This window comes from Gymnoscopelus braueri, assembly GCF_963280865.1.
Source record: "Gymnoscopelus braueri genome assembly, chromosome: 12".
Lineage (NCBI taxonomy): Eukaryota > Metazoa > Chordata > Actinopteri > Myctophiformes > Myctophidae > Gymnoscopelus > Gymnoscopelus braueri.
In genome coordinates this window covers 40,697,892-40,713,558 of record NC_137614.1, presented here as the reverse complement: position 1 = coordinate 40,713,558, position 15,667 = coordinate 40,697,892, and the positions used below count along the sequence as shown (strand labels likewise).

Sequence of the window (15,667 nt, the reverse complement as noted above, 5' to 3'; positions counted from 1 at the left end):
TTACGAATTAACTGGTGGTTAAGTAAGGGTCACGAGTCAAGATTCATAAGAAACTCGAGACCGAAATCAGAACCGTTTATCTGAAATCATAAAACCTCGCTGAATCAGAGCCTCTGTAAAGCCACTGAATAAGAATTTCTGTCTACTGGAAGAACCACACATGGTAAAAGAATTCAGCTCATTGTTTCACCATGCTGTGGGCATTCAATGACGGCAATTAAAATCACTGGTTTTAGAATGCAATCTGGACAGTTTTCTTTCATCTATTTTGTTTGTGTAATCCTGATGCTAGAAGATGAAAGATGAAAATGAATATGAAGATGAATTGTATACACACTACTGTCATAACCAATTACCTATCATTGCCCACTCCACACACAAGATACTTGCAAAATACTAGTCCCAGCATTATGGTCCAAAAGCAGCCCCTTTGCATGACTTTTCAAAGCGAGCGTATGAGTGGCACGTGTTTAGATCCAATTGATATCAATGATACCGGCTACACCAGGCGCACGGATACGCAAGTCCCGCATATGCAGGCTTTAAAATAGGACTGGATCTAAAAGTGTGTGTGCGTATATGCGCGTGTGTGCGAAAATTCTCTAGTGTAGATCGGCTGTTACTTAACGTGTGATTTATACTCCACTAGTACAAAACGTTGTCTCTTGTTAAACCCCCCCCCCCCCCCCCCACATCTACAAGCAAAGCTATACGTAGATAGACAGAGTAGTCAATGATATACAGACAGTGAGAGACTGACACATATTCATGCTAGATTAATATGTATTACACAACCATAGATCATATAATAAAAACCTCTTTATATCACTCATAAACATCATCACTATCGCTACAGTTACTTCTGTTCTAGAAAAATCATGTTTGGTTCATACAAACCACATGATTTACAAGACCAACTGTTTGACGTGAAGAGAAACAAGCTAATTATTTATAACAAGACGGATTAACCCCTGGCCTGTGCAGTCATCTTTTAAGGCCTCCGCCTCCCCCCCTGCGCGCTACCCACAACGGGCAGAACGTGTGGGCACAGCACGCAAACACACTGCTCGGGTTTTAAGGCATGTGTGGGTCAAGAAAGCAGACATTTTATCATACAGGATTTACATTCTGTAACCTAAAGTACAGTATGTGCTTGGGCAATCAATGTGCTACACATGGAGAGAAGTCGGTATGCAATCAACAATAAAGATCACGTCTTCCTGAAAATATGGCAGCCTCTGTTGGATAGGTGTCGGTCTCCTGTGGACGGAGCCCGTGCTCGAGGTGGCCCCTCAAGTGCTTGAGAACAGTGTGGGTTAAAGACGGGGTGCCGTGTTTTCAGTGATTTCCCCCCCACTAAAACATAATCATCAGGTATTATGGTTATACTAGGAGCACCACCTTAGCACCACCCACCTGTCCTAGTCCGTCCTCCTCATCATGCCCACACCTGTTGTGTTATGATAATGAGGGGGAGGGTATGTTTTTACTATGTCACTAAAGCGCTGTTTCTCTATTGGCACGTTTGACCCTCAAGGTTTCAGCCTCCAGCTAGAAACTCAAAATAGTCAGAGAAGACATAAAACACCATAAAAACACCACCAGGGGGCTTAATGAAGTTCCATCAACCTCAGACACATGAAAAACCGAAAAAGTGCAAAACCATGGCACCACCTCGTTAAGCATTCTCTGTGCCTTTTCTTTATGTACAATATATTGGACCAACAAGCGTATCACATATTATGCTGTCATGTCATCTACTCTGATACTCTTTTGGCTGGTGTTTTAGTTTTTCAATTTTTGTCTTTTTTTCCCCCTTTTTTCCCTCTTCATTGTACCTTTTCATGTACTTCTTTTGGGAGAGGGTTGGGTGCGAGGGTTTGTGTTTGTCTTGTGCGTTTGTTTGCTTTCTTTCAGAAAACTAGAAGGGTTTCTTTTTATCACTGTTTATCCTTATCCTGTGAGCTGTGACAATCCTTCAATAAAAATGATGAAAGTACAGTATGTGCATGTATTTGCCAGTAATAATAATAACCACTGCTGTAAATATTGAGGAGGCACTTGATATATGATTAACCTATACATTTCATTTTAGTAAATTGTTGATGGCCTCTCAGCCCAGTTCCCCTCAAGGGCCCCTGAGAGTCAAGGGCCCCTAGGGCCCCTGGGCCCCAGCCACACTGGCTAATCCGTCCTTGGGTCTAATAATGGTGTGGCTTCCTGTGCAACTCCATACAGGGAACAGTTGACCCCTTCTGTGTCATGCCATGTGTGTGGGGGGGGGGGGGGGGGGGACCGAGGACAGACACACAGAAATTTGGGTAACATCCATTCAATACAGTACAGTACTGTACAATACAGTACAGTACTGTACAGTCAAACTGGTCTGTAAGGCACCATGCCGTAAAACAAGAGCAGAAATGGTAAAGATAGTAATACTGTGTGGTATTATAAATTGTGTAAACAAACACAACAAGTGTCTTAACAGGACAAATCTAATTGTAAAAAGAGAAAATTGGATTCAATATGAATACTGCTGATGATCAGACATCCCTGTGTGAGTTATCTATAGCAGTGGTTATCAAAGTGGGTCCTTGGGGGGATTCCAGTGGGTCCCCTACTAATTGATTGATAGTTGGGACTATGAACTAAATGGACCCTTACGGGTCCATTTGGTTCCATTTGTACACTTTGAGTTGTAGGGGCCCATGGCCTAATGCAATACCAAACTAGAATTCCTAGTTTCCTTCCTTGGAATGAAAAGTGGGGGAGGGGGGGGGTATCCTACCTCTTTGATCTGTTGGAGCTCATGTCTGAGGGTCTCGTGTTCCTCCTCCAGCTGGCTATGTTTGGTCTTGAGGGCGGCGCTCTCTTCCAGCACCACCAGGCCGTAGCGGGCGGCTTGGAGCTTCTCCTCCGTGGCCTCCTGGAGCTCCAGGGTCAGCCGCAACACCTCGGTCTTCAGGTCCCCGCTCCCCATCAGAGCGTCGTCCCCCTCCTCCTCCTCCTCAGCCTCCTCCTCCTCCTCGGTGCCCGCGGGGTCTGCCTCGGCCTCCAGCATCCTCGACGTCTGGCCTCTGTCGTAGTCCAGCACAAAAGCTCCACGGTGACGCCTGCCTCCTTTTTGTTTTTAATCCTCACACTGCATCACGCTGCGCTGTGCGAAACACAAAGCTCAGTGTTATGAAATATAATCTAGTTGAACCCATTAAAGACCTGAGGCCGATTCTAAAAGTGTCTTCTAAATCTAAATCCGAGCAGTTTTCTGAAAACCTTATGTTGCTATATCAGTGGAGCTCAAACTCTTTCATGTCGAGGACCCCCAAAATGATAAGTATTTGGCCGCGGACCCACATCTTAAAATATTTTGTTCCAGGGACTCCCAGAAGCGAAGACTTGAGTTAAAAATGTCCTCTTTAAAAAACATATATATATATATTCAAAGATTTGCACAGATTTGCACAATTTTTCAAAATCTACAAGCTCATAGCTATGAGATCTGCTATTTTTGAATATGGTTGTCACGATTACAAATTAATTGTCATACAAATAATTGCGATTAACGATTTAATTGTGTTTTTGGCATTGAACATTGGAACATGTGAATGTTTGCCTGCTAGGCTTCGTAATAAAAAAAACGCACAGGGCAGATATGACAAATAACTTAAATATATACAAATACATTATTGACATATTTAATAATTGTATACATTGTAAAAATAGCTGATCTACAAGCTTACATCTACAAGCTTACACCGCGTCACTTTGTGACAGTGTAAGCTTGTAGATCTGCTATTTCTGGGGGGGGGGGGGGGGTTAAATTAGAAATGTGAACATTTTTCAACATGGAAACGATTATGCAGAATAAAATAATGGTTTAAGTGGTTAAAATCTAAAATGACACAGATGCTTTCCCCGGTTTTAATGGGTTAAGCACCAAGACCAGCCCATACAAGACTAGACTTTGTTTTTTAACCACATCAACAACACTGGCGTCCCTGTTTTGGGCATGTCATTATAGGTGTACATTTCCAAAAATGCTTAGATGTTTGTTTAGTTCTAACTTGTTTCAGGGTATTTGTCGCTGTACACTTGGCTGCACAGAGTGAAATCTGTCTTCTGCATCTCTCTACCCATCCTAACTATTAGGAGCAGTGGGCGCTATGAAACACATGAACCCTAGCATTCTAACGTTTCTTGTCTTGAAATATTTGTTTTATTGATTGATTGATTGATCGAAACCTTTATTTCAGGGAAGCCATTGAGACCAGGGTCTCTTTTTCAATGGCGTCCTGTGTGTACAAAAGGAACATTTACAAGTTACAACGATAGTTTTACAGACATGACATAGACAACAAAGTACACATAAATATAAAAAAATAAAAAGGTTTATTTATTGTACACGACGACTGTCATTCTTGTTGCGACATGTATTTGTTTTGTGTAAGAGGACCACAACGGAAATAAGTCCAGGAGTTTATTGTGTCAAATCCCCGATTTGGTTATAACTTATTGTTATTACTTTTCTAATAAACTAAATCCTGATCTGGGCATGGTGAACATTTGATGAAAATAGGTGATGAACACACAATATATATGAGCTTATGTGAGCTTGTAGATCAGCTGTTTTCAGCGAAAAGATTTGGTGCATCGAGACTATGTATTGCGACTGTGAGCCTGAATTTAGGGACTTAAAAACACTACATTTTTAACTGCCAGGACATTTGATACCACAACCTACAATTTAAGGCTTTTTCTCCCCCCAGGCCACTGGCTTGCAACAACACAAAATACACTAGTATTGAGCCCTGAGGGACTCCTACCCATATGGGGGTTCAGCGGTTAACTCTGAGCTCGATTAATGCTGCCTGTAACCATTAAACACCATTAGTGTGTCCATATCATCCATGATGATAGCTGGCAGCTAGCCTGTAGTGAGCTAATTAGCTGTGTTAGCCTCTATATCCCCCCTTTGGTTAACATTAAACTGTCAGTGAACTGCTGCTAAAAGGTGGAGGATCAATACATTATAAAATCACAAAAAAATAAAATAAAAATAGAATAATTATAAATGTCACAATACAAATCAGCATCATTGAATGACTCGAATGATGCAATTCTAAACCAACAACGTTTAAAAAAATAAATGACCACTTTTACCACCTGAATTACCCAGTTAAGTGAATTATTTAAATGGAAACAAAAAAACAAAAAAATCTAACGGTATATCCGTTCTTTTATGGGGCAGCAGGCGACACCGCCGCACTACGGGCTATAATATAACCCGGGCATAGATAGGGTACGCTTGATTAACCAGCACTGCTGGGACGCCCCGGATTCATTACTTCATCGCACGCCAAAAATAGCAGATCTACAAGCACACAACGCGTTGCGGACGCAACGCGTTGTGTGCTTGTGGATCTGCTATTTTCCGGCTGTCATTTAGCCGGAGGGAGGGGCCGCTCGCCGGAGCGACGCGGGGCTCCATATCCAACACACAGCAGCAGCAGCAGCAGCATTGCTAGCATTACTATGGCATTAACCGGACAACACATGATAGATGGGGCGTTCAGTTCGGCCCGTTCTGTCCCGACACACAACGTTATAGCACAAAACACCCCCACACCGGTACGCTTAAACGTTATGAAAGCTAACATTAGCTTAGCTCGCGGTCTCACACTTAATTCAATAACGTTACATTTCCTTATTTCTACTTATCTACTCCCTCCCCCCTGTAACGTTACTTTACCCAGAGACGTTGCCTACCTACCGCACCGCCCGGATACCATTTTTTTAAAAATACGAACTAAACGTTATTATTATTTAGTCCAAATGTAAGCTACTCACTCACCAGGATGTGATGATGTTTGCGGTGACAGCAAGCAGCAGCGGGGCCGGTATGGTCCGGTAATGTTACGCAGAGAAATGATCCCGTCTCTTTCTGTTACCTCCCTCCTCCCCGCTTCTCTCGTTTCTCTCTCTTTCCCCTGATGAGAGCCAGTCAGTCCGTGATGGTGGTGGTGATGTGCAGTTCAACAACGAGCTGGCGCTTTGCATTCATTCCAAGGGGGTGGGGGGTAAATGCGGAAGTGACTTAATCATGAAATCTGTCTCATGTCCAGCAGGGGGCGTTTGCAAAATAAAAAAGTGTGGAAATAAATGACCCTACTTCAGTCACTTGATGTATAAAGCCTGGAGATCGAGGCTACTTGATGTACTACCTCTACCCTACGGTCCCTACCTCAGTAAAATTGAATGAGTTAATTATGTTCTCAATCAGTTTAAGGTCTTCTTCAATACAACATGGTGTTCATTTGGTATATTATGGGCCCAATGAGTAAAAAAGAGACAAAACAGGTATACACACTACCACGGCGACCAAAATAGAGGCAGAGCAAACATTCCTATCTCCACCTATTATTATACCCATAGAAAGCTCTTTCCCCTGTATTAATCTGATACATACAAAGCCCAAGTTTGATAATGGTTTGGATCGGGAGATAAGTGAACATACTGTTTTAAAGTGAGAAATTGCGCTTGTGAAGATACGGGCCACTTCTTGTGTCCTTCCTTAGTCACTGGCCACTGCTTCGCACAAGTTCATAATAATATTATTACGTTTTTGTTATTGTTCATAATACCTGCTGTACTCTTATCATAATACTTGTGTTGCATTGGAAATGAACAACTAATGGACGTGGGGCCAAAATATCTACGTCTAAATGTTGCTCATAAATGGCTGAGAAGGTTCATATTAAATCTGTGGAAAATCAGTTAAAAGCAATGAAAATAGGTCACTCACTGTCATTCTGTTAAATCTTGTGCTGCTTATAAGTTAATTGTTGACTATACAATATTCTTTCTGAGTGGTCTCAGTTATGTGTGGATGCATCATGGCCTACAGGCCTAGTGTAGGCCTGAAGAAATTGAGGCAGTCATGCAAGAATAGAACAGCTGTTTGCATGGGTGCATTGCCGTGGTTTAAGTTTTTTTTGGTGATGATGTTGCCTATAATTTTTTCATATTAAATAAAATATTGTTGTACTTGTACACTGTGGTATGTGTACACTGTACAATTATCAATCAAGGGTTAAATATCCCACACATTTTGAGTCGACACAGCTGAGTCAAAGAATCCACCTCCCAGAACAGAGACGAAATGCCCATCACTAAGCCACTGGTCAAAAGCGCGCCGAAAGCGGCATGGACACTACTCCCTCTAGCGGCCAGACTGTGCAAGCTCATCAGAAAACCATCTAGTCTACTCGAATTGACTATTCTATTTGTTTGTTTTCAGTGTCATATCACTGATGTAAAGTAATTAAGTAATACGTTAAGTAATTAATTATGTACTCAAGTACTGTACTTAAAGGGATATTTCACTTTCAAATAAAATAAACATTAAAAAAAATATTTAAAAAAAATGAAAGAAGTTATGGAAAAATCACGGCCCCCTCACACATTAGTAGGACACTCTAATGCGTGAGGGGGCCCTGATTTTTCCATTACTTTTTTCATTTATTTTTAATATATTTTTTAAATGTTTATTTTATTTGAAAGTGGAGTATCCCTTTAAGTACAATTTTGAGGTATTTTTACTTTACTGGAGTATTTCCAATTTTCTGTGCTTTTACCTCTCCACTACATCTCAGAGAGGCAAATATTATACTTTTACTCCACTACAATTATTTGAAAACTACTAGTTACTTTATAGATTATTATTACAAAACATACATTAACCACATTTCGGCCATTTGAAAATAGCCGATCTAAGCTCACAAGATCTGCTATTTTCAAAAGATTTTGTATACATTTTATACATTTGAAAACTATTTTTGGTACTTTAAGTACATTTTGATACCAATACTTTGTACTTTTACTCAAGTACTGGACTTTTACTTGTATTTCTACATTGCAGTATTGACACTTTTACTTAAGTAAAAAATATGAGTACTTTTTCCACCACTGGTTTCCACATATAAGATCAGACGCATGAAAACAATCCAGGATTTACAAACGAATGAGTGAAATAGCAAAACAGCTGAGGATGATATTATGACAGACTTCCGCTTGAATCCTAAACAACTTCCGTTTTACTTCCGTGCTGGCACGTTGCGTTTTGCTTCTGCAGAGCTTTTTAAATTAACTCCTGCAGTCAATGCAATAATAAGTAATTGCATTAATAAAGCGATTGCATTGATAATTAAGGTGCACAATGAAGGTCGTCACCTGGAACATAAACGGCATCAGGACGTTTAAAGGGGGAATTAAAAGAGCTCTGGATTCACTGGATGCAGACATTGTCTGTTTACAAGAGACCAAGGTGACAAGTGAGTGACAGCAAAACATTGAATCATGTTTCATTCTGTTTAGAAAGTGTATAAACTTGAGCTCCAATAACAACAACAACAACAACACATAGATGTGTTATACTGTTTTAAATGATACAAGAAGAGTGGGCACCAAGGAAGAGTGGGCACCTTGAAACTACTAATAAAGCTGGCTATTTTGTCCAAAATGTAAAAAAGATATATATATATATTTGAAAAATGGTCTTAAGTAATGTAAAGTATACATGATGTGAACATACACGGTACATCATTATCAGACCTAAATGTATCCTTCAACTTCTTGTTTATGCCCAAAATGATTGGATAGACAGGTTTTGTAGCCATTTGTAACAATTATAGATATATTCGACCTCAATTGGCGAATGTTCAAACATGTTCTAATCATGTATACTTTACATACACTGAAGATCATTTTCCAAATATTTTACTTTTTAACATTTGGGAAATAGCTAATTTTACATTGAGGTGCCCACTGCCCACTCTTCCTGTTAACTGTTTTAAACGTGCCTAACATGAACTCTAGAAACAGCAATATCAATGTTTAATTCTGTTTAAAGTGTGTTTAACTAGGCCTATATGAACTGTAAATGTCCTGTCACACACAACAGGAGACCTACTGGATGAGAGATGTGCCATTGTTGATGGATACAGCTCCTATTTCAGCTTCAGTCGTGGACGCAGCGGCTATTCAGGTTCCTAACAGTAACATATATAATAGTAACACTACTAGGCCTATAGCCTAACATAGGGTATGCCATGATGACATGTTATTACCTTGAACAGAGTCACAACCTTAAATGTTATATTGCAGTGTTTAAAGCGTTATGATAAGACTATCAAAATTGCCAAATTCAAGATGATAGCTGCCTTACTGCTATTAACAGTTGACATTAATAAGATATGATGAGATCTGATTTATTTTAATGCATTTCTTTTTATCTGTACATGCACTTTGTAACATCAAGAAAGGTGCTATATAAATAAAGTTTATTATTATTAGAATTATTGTACTACATTGTAACATAACATTGTAACCCTGTCATGTATCTAGTTCAGTCACAGTGGACACTTGTCCTTTCCCATCTCACACACACACACACACACAGGTGTAGCTACTTACTGCAGGGACGGCGCCACGCCCTTCGCTGCTGAAGAGGGCCTCACCGGCTTGTTGACCAACCACGAAGGTTCTGTCGGTTGCTATGGTGACCATCACGAGTTCTCCACCGAGGAGCTGCTGCTCTTGGACAACGAAGGACGAGCCGTCATTACTCAGCACAAAACCATGTAAGACAGCTGTTATTACTCAGCACCAAACCATGTAAGACAGCTGTTATTACTCAGCACAAAACCATGTGCAAGGAAAACGGTCTACTTTAAAGATAGAATTAGGATGCTGTTGAACTGAAAAGATTTGTGGAGCCCTGATTTAGAGAGCATTTATCTTAAAGCGTGTCCCTTTTTGTTTCTTCCACAGGTGTCAAAACCAAACGCAAACTCTTACTGTAGTTAATGTGTACTGTCCACGAGCCGACCCCGAAAAGCCAGAGCGAAAACAGTTCAAATTGCGTTTCTACAAGTTGCTTCAGTGTCGTGCTGAAGCTTTACTGAAGTCTGGAAGGTGAGATTCTACCAGAACTGAACTGACATTTGAGCTGGAGATAGTAATAGTAAAAGAGTCGTATTTCAATATTTTGTTTCTTTGTTTCAGCCATGTGATTGTTTTAGGAGACGTGAACACATCTCACCGACCGATAGACCACTGTGACCCCAGTGACAATGTAAGTGAAGAATTAGGGTATTCTTATACAGTATGAGGATATTTCCTTCTACTTTTTATGTGTCAAGACAGAAAATGACAAAGGGTCACACACACACACACACACACACACACACACACACACAGACACAGACAGAGCTTCTATCTGATATATTTCCCACCTCTACAAGAATCAGTTCTGCCTTCTGTATTTATCCAATGCTATTTTAAAACAGGAATCTTGGAATTGTGTATTTTATTTGACTGTCTTCCTGTAATTTGACTTGTTCTTTGTTAATTTCTTCTCTATTCTTTCTTTTGAGAGCTTGCACATAGAATAATTTCACCCACTGTTTTACATGTGACACATATGTTGATTCTGATTTATAATCATACTTTTGCCCACTTTCTTTGTGCCATAACCCAGGGTGATTTTGAGGAGAACCCTGGGAGAAAGTGGCTGAGTGGCTTTTTACATGACGACTGTCAACAAAACATAAGTGAGGAGGATGAAGAGTCGGGGGAGACTTCATCAGATTGGGGCCACGGTGGGAAATTTGTGGACACCTTTCGTCATTTCCATCCGACTCGCTCCCACGCGTTCACATGCTGGAACACGCTCACTGGAGCGCGGCAGACCAACTACGGAACTCGCATCGACTACATTTTCGCCGACTGCTCGCTGGCCACGGAGCAGTTTGTGACGGCAGACATCATGCCGGAGATGGAGGGCTCAGACCATTGTCCTGTCTGGGGGGAGCTCAGCTGCACGCTTCTGCCCAGCTCTAAGACCCCTCCACTCTGCACTCGACACCTGCCAGAGTTTGCAGGTAGGGTTGGGAATTGATATGATTTTCCAATGCCATTACTGATTGAGCTATTGGTCTGATTTAGAGCCCGACCAATGACAGATTTTTGGGTCCTATACCGATCCCGACTCTGGAGAGTCCTAGACCACCGATTACTAATGTTTTGACCATTATGTTGTAGAAGATCGCATCGCGACACATTGTGAGCTTGTAGATCTGCTATTCTTGGAAATCAATTATTTTATTAAAATGAATGTAATTGTATTATAATCAATGAATTCAATCAATTCCTTTGATTAATTGTTGCACCCCTACATACGATGTCAATTCTCTGAGTTTGTTTCCGATTCTCTTAACTATTTTGGTTCTTATTTCCATCCCTGGTGTGCAGGAAAGCAACAGAAGCTCTCCCGCTTCCTGGTGAAGGTGGACCAACAAGCAGCTAAAACCGAGGCCATTCAACCGCTACCTGGATCACAAGAGACGGAGGAGAGGAGAGAGAACGTGAAACCGCTCGGAGCAGCGGGGAGCTCTAACGGAAAGAAAAGGACGTTAACGGTGGAGTCTGCCGCCACGAAGGGGAAGAAAAGCAAAACGGCGAAACCTCCCTCAAAGCCACAGGGCAGCCTGCTGGCCTTCTTTAAACCCAAGCCCACCAACGCGGCCGTCGCCGATCGAGTGACCCCGTCACAGCACTTCCCAACAGCGCACGCTAAACCAAACGTCCCCTCAATCGCGGACGAGGACGTCGACCTCTCCGAGCCTGCCCGCGATGACACGGATTTGTCACCCGACAGCACCACAGATAAGGAGAGTGACGGAAAAAACAAGAAAAATGCAGAGAGTTTGACCTCTGTGTCCACCGCCGCCGGTCCCAAGAAGGGGACGTCGTTGACGTTTTGGAAGTCGGTGCTTCACGGACCCCCCCAGCCGCTCCCCTGTAAGGTTCATGGGGAACCCTGCGTCCTCCACACTGTAAAGAAGGAGGGGCCTAACAGGGGCAGGCAATTCTTTGTGTGCGCCCGTCCTCAGGGCCACGCCTCTAATCCCGAGGCTCGCTGTAACTTTTTCGCGTGGGTCGACAAGGGGAAATGATCATGTTTTCTACCTACATGTTTCATGGACTTTGGGAAAACTCCCAGCTAAACCTCATTTACATTTTCTTAACATTTATATAATGTGTTTTTAGCCTCAGAATAAAGAATATAATGTTTTGACCTAAAGTTTTACTTATTATCATTGCACAAAGTAAAGAAATATGACCAGAAGTTGATGATTATGATGAAAATAATGACCTCGATAGTAATTTAAACAGACTGCTTAAGAACTCAGAAGCGCTCTTATTGGTTTTGGTAAAGGTGTCACAAGAAATGTATTACAATAATAATTTACATGACATATAGAGCAATGTGCAAATTACCAACAGGGTGCAAACGATTAAGTCTGAGTTAAACTCCTTTAGTGAATGGAAGTCAGCATTACTGTTCAAGTTGTGCAAAACATTTCCAAAAATATTATAAGGCCTCAAGATTTGGCTTTGATACATATATAATCTCAATTAATTACTGTATGACGTATGTTAAAACTCTTTCAGTGCCACAATACGTCAAATACGTCATGAGGCCTGACGCCCCGTGTGCCACAATACGTCTTTTTATCTCGGCTCCTAAGCACTTTTTTTTTTACAATTAATTTTGGTTGTGGCACTCAGAACCAAAATTCCATAAATAAGCATGGCATTGAAAGAGTTAAGAAGTCTTGTAGTAGCCTAGGTTCCTGTTAAAATCACTTTATGATTGCCTTTTATAATAGCCTGTTTATCATTGTTGTTTGAGCTTTTATTAATGATTAATGATATATTTGAGCTTTTATTAATGATTAATGATATAACTGTAAACTGTATATGACGAGTGTCCACCAGATGGCAGTAGTATAGAGGGTATAGAGATGATGACAGAAAGTAACCCCAAATAACCCACATCCAACAGACCAGTGTGGTGGAAATGACCCACTTTGTTACTACCGTACAATATAAACGGCACAGTAGGAAGAGTTCAGGATGCCAGGAGACTCGAGAGACAGACTGTAATACATGTATTAGACCTTGTTTATTCCAGGCTTACAGTGCATTGTAAGTTCTATGGATAGTTTGATTTGTAAAACGCAAAAACAAAAACAAATTTTGAAATAAAATGTTGAAACAAAATTGAAACATTTAGAAAATCTGCCCAAAATAGGGGTGCCAGGGGTAGCAAAACGATAACATAATTTGTTTAATTAAATCATTCCAATTGTGATATTCTCAAAAGTAAATTGTCAGAGAGGCTACATTTTCCCAAAAGGAAATGCATGTATTTAATTCAGTCTGACCCCAAGCCAGGGATAAAACATATCCCCACCAGCCATAAAAATGAATGACCACGGGGGGCATCAAAAGCAGAGGCGTGGATAATCCCTCCTCACCCCCCTCCCTCCAACAACTGATCCAACCCTGGGTCTATTTATGGTCTGTAGACATTTTAACTCCAGGGTATCCTGCTCTAGTAGTGCCTCACGTGGAAACATTCTGACTCTATATTTACAATAAGATTCTTTCATAAACTAACTAACAGAGCAGCTCCACACTCGGGCCTTCTCTGCCTCTTGGGGGAAAGGGAGTGGCTTAAGATTGTGACATGACAGGATATATTTCTAAACCCCGCGCAAATACCCCCCCCCCCACTCCCCTTCCTCAATCCCAGGCTTCATTTCTTCATTCTAGTTTCTCTACTTCTTTCACCACAGTTACATGACCCTCTAAATAAAAAAGGTTTTGGTAGTGCAGTTTAGACACACTGTGTACCCTGGTCACTTCTGTGTACTGAAGACATCTCTGTCTCAAGACGTGAGTACCACAAATATCTTCCTGTCTAGTTTCATCATGTGGACCATGAGACAATCTCGTCCATTCATGTGTGTGTTTGACAGTTAAACATCAAAACGGGGCTACTGATATTTACTGTACGACTAATAATATAGTCCATGGAATATATTCTTAGTCTTACAGTAAATATCTCTATTTACATCCCTAAGGAGGACATCCTTGTCATAACTTTGTTTTATGAGTAATTTCGGTTACAGTTCCCATGTTTTCATTTCCAAACGTGTCCATTTTGTGAAATGAAGATGTGTAATTATAGCAAAAGCCAAGAAGATGACCACTTTGTTTGAATACAATGTCATGAGGTCAGTAAGTTCACTGCTATTACATTCAGTATTGTGTTTTTTCTTGTGGTGTTAAACCTTTTATTTTATATGGAAGGAAATTGAGAATAACATTCCAGGTTGTCTGAACACCGATGAAAATGTACTGAAGAATGATTTCAGACATGTGATCATTGGCACACTTTTTAACAGCATAGTAGAGCCAGCTATACAGATTATTTTCTACTTTTTCAGAATAATCGAAAAGCATTGTTTTAAAACGACGGATTGACACAAAATGTATTTACATCTTTTATGATTATCTAAATCAATTAGTCTGATTAATAATTATATACTTCATCGTACGTACAGCAGTGTTGTGCAAAAATAGCAGATCTACAAGTTCATTGAAGCGGTTTTCTAAAATGTCACATTTCAGTTTTTCCTCCCAAAACAGCAGAGCCTGAAAGTGTGAATGAAATCCCACACAAGAGTTTGTGTTCTGATGAGATAAAGAAAATGTGGGTGTTGCTTGGGTGTGTGCGCAGACAACCCCTATCTTTTAGTTAAACTTTATCGACAAAACAGATTGTTGGCCTTTCTAGCCAGTCAAGTCAGTTCTGTGGACCACAATGGAAAAAAAGACTTTTGTTGTGTTTTTATCCTGGGTTATTTTTAGCCAACATGTTTGCATTATTTGTGGGTTACAGGCAGCAGTTCAAACCAACTAAAACTAATCCAGTTTTTATGAAATGATTAGTTGAACATAATTTACAGTATTTCTTTCAGTGTATAAAATGTATCCTGTGCCCTAATATTTAGCATTATGAAACACTATTACTATATACTTACTACACTATTATAAGTCCTCATAGGGTACTTTATTATATGAGTTTACCACATGAAACTTTAGGGTCACTATTCTGGGGGGCGAACATTCTGCAAAAATGGTCGATCGTGAGCTTGTAGATCGGCTATTTTCAGCGAAGAGGGAAAAAAGTAGGTGACCTAGCATAGACCCCTGGGGGACACCGGTGCATCAAGGCACTGTGTGGACAAAGTTTTAGGATTTTCTTAATTGACAGAATGCTGTGGTTAATAGAGCTTGTTCTTTGCCAGACGTGCCTGATTAGCGTGGAGGCACATGATAACGCGTTAGCATGCTAAATGCAGCAGAATCACATGCGACAACGACAAGCCACCTTTAAAAAGAACTGATCTCCTATAAGCTAATTAACATGGGACAGGGACTTCCAGCCCAGCAGGGCATAAACGTTACTTTCACAAGCATCTAGCACTACCAGTGCTCTAAGTGGTTCTCAAAGTGGTCTCTGGGGACCCTTGTGGTCCTTGAGGGGGGGGTTCCCACGGGGTCCCCAGCAAAACGAGCAACAGTTTATTTTTCGCTATTGGAATTTAGAGAATTAATGTATGGGAATGACTATTCAGATCGTACAGTAGGTTTAACCACTTGAGCCCTATTCAAAAATGTTCAAAAATAGCCGATCTACGACATCATAACACAACGCATTGCGAGCTATTTTTGGAAATGTTTGGACATTTTT

General features: G+C 40.7%; 2 protein-coding genes across 7 annotated transcripts in view; one reads left to right on the top strand and one right to left on the bottom strand.

Annotated features, from left to right (window-relative positions):
- Nucleotides 1-6,020, bottom strand: part of LOC308097270 (protein bicaudal D homolog 2) — a 33,083-nt gene extending 27,063 nt beyond the window's left edge. For 3 of the 6 annotated variants that reach the window (XM_080444957.1, XM_080444952.1, XM_080444956.1), the window contains exons 1-2: nt 5,852-6,020; nt 2,789-3,157 (exon numbers count right to left, since the gene is read on the bottom strand). In XM_080444957.1, coding sequence (XP_080301083.1) covers nt 2,789-3,061 — 273 coding nt within the window. In that variant the 5' untranslated portion in view covers nt 3,062-3,157; nt 5,852-6,020. Of the gene's footprint in view, nt 1-2,788; nt 3,158-5,847 lie in introns of all 6 variants that reach the window. The other 3 variants (XM_080444954.1, XM_080444955.1, XM_080444953.1) reach the window with 3 other exon arrangements.
- Nucleotides 6,021-8,098: 2,078 nt separating this feature from the next.
- LOC308097285 (DNA-(apurinic or apyrimidinic site) endonuclease 2-like) lies at nt 8,099-12,332 on the top strand. The gene is made up of 7 exons (XM_080444993.1): nt 8,099-8,330; nt 8,960-9,043; nt 9,458-9,638; nt 9,829-9,972; nt 10,063-10,132; nt 10,538-10,940; nt 11,311-12,332. Exons 1-7 carry the CDS (start codon nt 8,216-8,218, stop codon nt 12,012-12,014), a joined length of 1,701 nt encoding a protein of 566 aa, XP_080301119.1. The 5' UTR covers nt 8,099-8,215; the 3' UTR covers nt 12,015-12,332.
- Nucleotides 12,333-15,667: the final 3,335 nt, after the last annotated feature.

Bases quoted from the DNA above. Each gene is read 5' to 3' on its own strand.
- LOC308097285 (XM_080444993.1), top strand. From the start codon at position 8,216: ATGAAGGTCGTCACCTGGAACATAAACGGCATCAGGACGTTTAAAGGG. The intron at 8,331-8,959 runs GTGAGTGACAGC...CACACACAACAG, and splicing joins ACAAGAGACCAAGGTGACAA to GAGACCTACTGGATGAGAGA. The intron at 10,133-10,537 runs GTAAGTGAAGAA...GCCATAACCCAG, and splicing joins ACTGTGACCCCAGTGACAAT to GGTGATTTTGAGGAGAACCC.